At 64.0% G+C, this 1,415-nt stretch overlaps 1 protein-coding gene across 1 annotated transcript in view; it reads left to right on the forward strand.

The window, feature by feature from the left end:
* Nucleotides 1-1,400, forward strand: part of ITGA3 (integrin subunit alpha 3) — a gene marked incomplete at its 3' end in the record, with an annotated part of 11,504 nt that extends 10,104 nt beyond the window's left edge. The window contains exons 7-11 of the mRNA XM_029963502.1: nucleotides 21-123; nucleotides 201-371; nucleotides 477-590; nucleotides 720-833; nucleotides 1,290-1,400. Of these exons, the coding sequence (XP_029819362.1) occupies nucleotides 21-123; nucleotides 201-371; nucleotides 477-590; nucleotides 720-833; nucleotides 1,290-1,400 (613 nt within the window). The remainder of the gene's footprint in view (nucleotides 1-20; nucleotides 124-200; nucleotides 372-476; nucleotides 591-719; nucleotides 834-1,289) is intronic.
* Between the last annotated feature and the right edge of the window lie 15 nt (nucleotides 1,401-1,415).

The following is a 1,415-nucleotide window of genomic DNA, read 5'->3' on the forward strand; positions in this document are numbered from 1 at the left end:
TGTCCCCATCCCGTTCCCAGAGCCTCCTCCCATGTCCAGTCCTACTTCAGTGGGGTGGTGGTGGGTGAGTCAGCCATGAAGCAGGAGCAGGACGTGGGCAGCCCCCTCACCTTCGACTTCCAGGTGAGCCGGGGGGTGGCCGGTGCCAGAGGGGGGTGGATTTGGGAATGCTGGTCTCCACCTTCCACTCTGCTCCGCAGGTGACCACCAAGGGTGAGTCCCTGGGCTCCTTGGGCACCATCCTGCTGGGGTTTGAGTGGCCCTACGAGATCCCCAACGGTAAATGGCTCCTCTACCCCACCGAGATCCTGGTCAATGGCAACGAGAGCTGCCAGCCCCCCGGGGGGGTCATCAACCCCCTCAACCTCACCGTGAGTCACCCGCTGCTTGGCCCTGTGTCCCTGCCCCACTCCGTGGCTCCTTCCAGCCCCACAGAGCTGCCTGGGCTCTGATGGGGCTCGTGTCCCTCCCCCCAGCTCCTGCAGGACCAGGCTCCCTCCCGGCAGAGACGGGAGCTGGAGCCCCCCGAGCCGGCAGAGCCCCCCATCACCTTGGCCACCGCCAAGAAAGCCAAGTCAGAGACGGTGCTGGTGAGTAGGGGGTGAGGGGAGGTCCAGCAGCACTTTCCCCCCACTGGGACCACTGTTCCCGCTGCTTCTCGGCACCGGTGTGGTGCTCTGGGGACTCGGTGCCCCCCTGAGCTCCTCCATGTCCCCCAGAGCTGCTCCGAGGGCACCGCACGCTGTGTGTGGTTCGAGTGCCCCCTGCTCCACACCCAGCACCCCAACACCTTCACCCTGCGGGCCCGAGTCTGGAACAGCACCTTCATCGAGGTCAGTGCCTGGGGGGGCTGCAGGGGGGCCAGGGCTGGGCTGGGCCCATGGGGATGGGCTTGAACAGGGCAGTGAGTTTGCCAGGTCTCGGCTCAGAAGATGACACCCATCCGTGTGTGTGTGTCCCCCTCCATCATCGGTGTCCTCCCCACGTGGTGTGTCCTTCCCTCTGTCATCCTTGTGTCCCCCATCCATCATCCATGTGTGTTCCTCTCCATCATCCATGTGTGTCCCCACCATCCATGTCCCTCCCTTCCATCATCCCTGTGTCCCACATCATCCACGTGTCCCCTAATCATCCATGTCCCCCACCTGATCATCATGTCCCCTTCTCTGTCGTCTGTGTCCCCCATCCCTCATCCATGTGTGTTCCTCTCTATCACCCATGTCCCCTCTCTGTCACCCATGTCCCCTCTCTGTGTCACCCATGTCCCCTCTCTGTCCCCCATGTCCCAGGAGTTCCGGGACTTTGACCGGGTGAAGGTGACGGGCACCGCGACGCTGTTCCTGCGCTCCCACGTCCCCACCATCACCATGAGGAACCACACCGTGCGGGTGAGCGGCACCAGGGCCTTTCCTGGG

This window comes from Manacus vitellinus, unplaced genomic scaffold (assembly GCF_001715985.3).
Source record: "Manacus vitellinus isolate BGI_N305 unplaced genomic scaffold, ASM171598v3 scaffold_102_pilon, whole genome shotgun sequence".
In the NCBI taxonomy this organism is placed as follows: domain Eukaryota; kingdom Metazoa; phylum Chordata; class Aves; order Passeriformes; family Pipridae; genus Manacus; species Manacus vitellinus.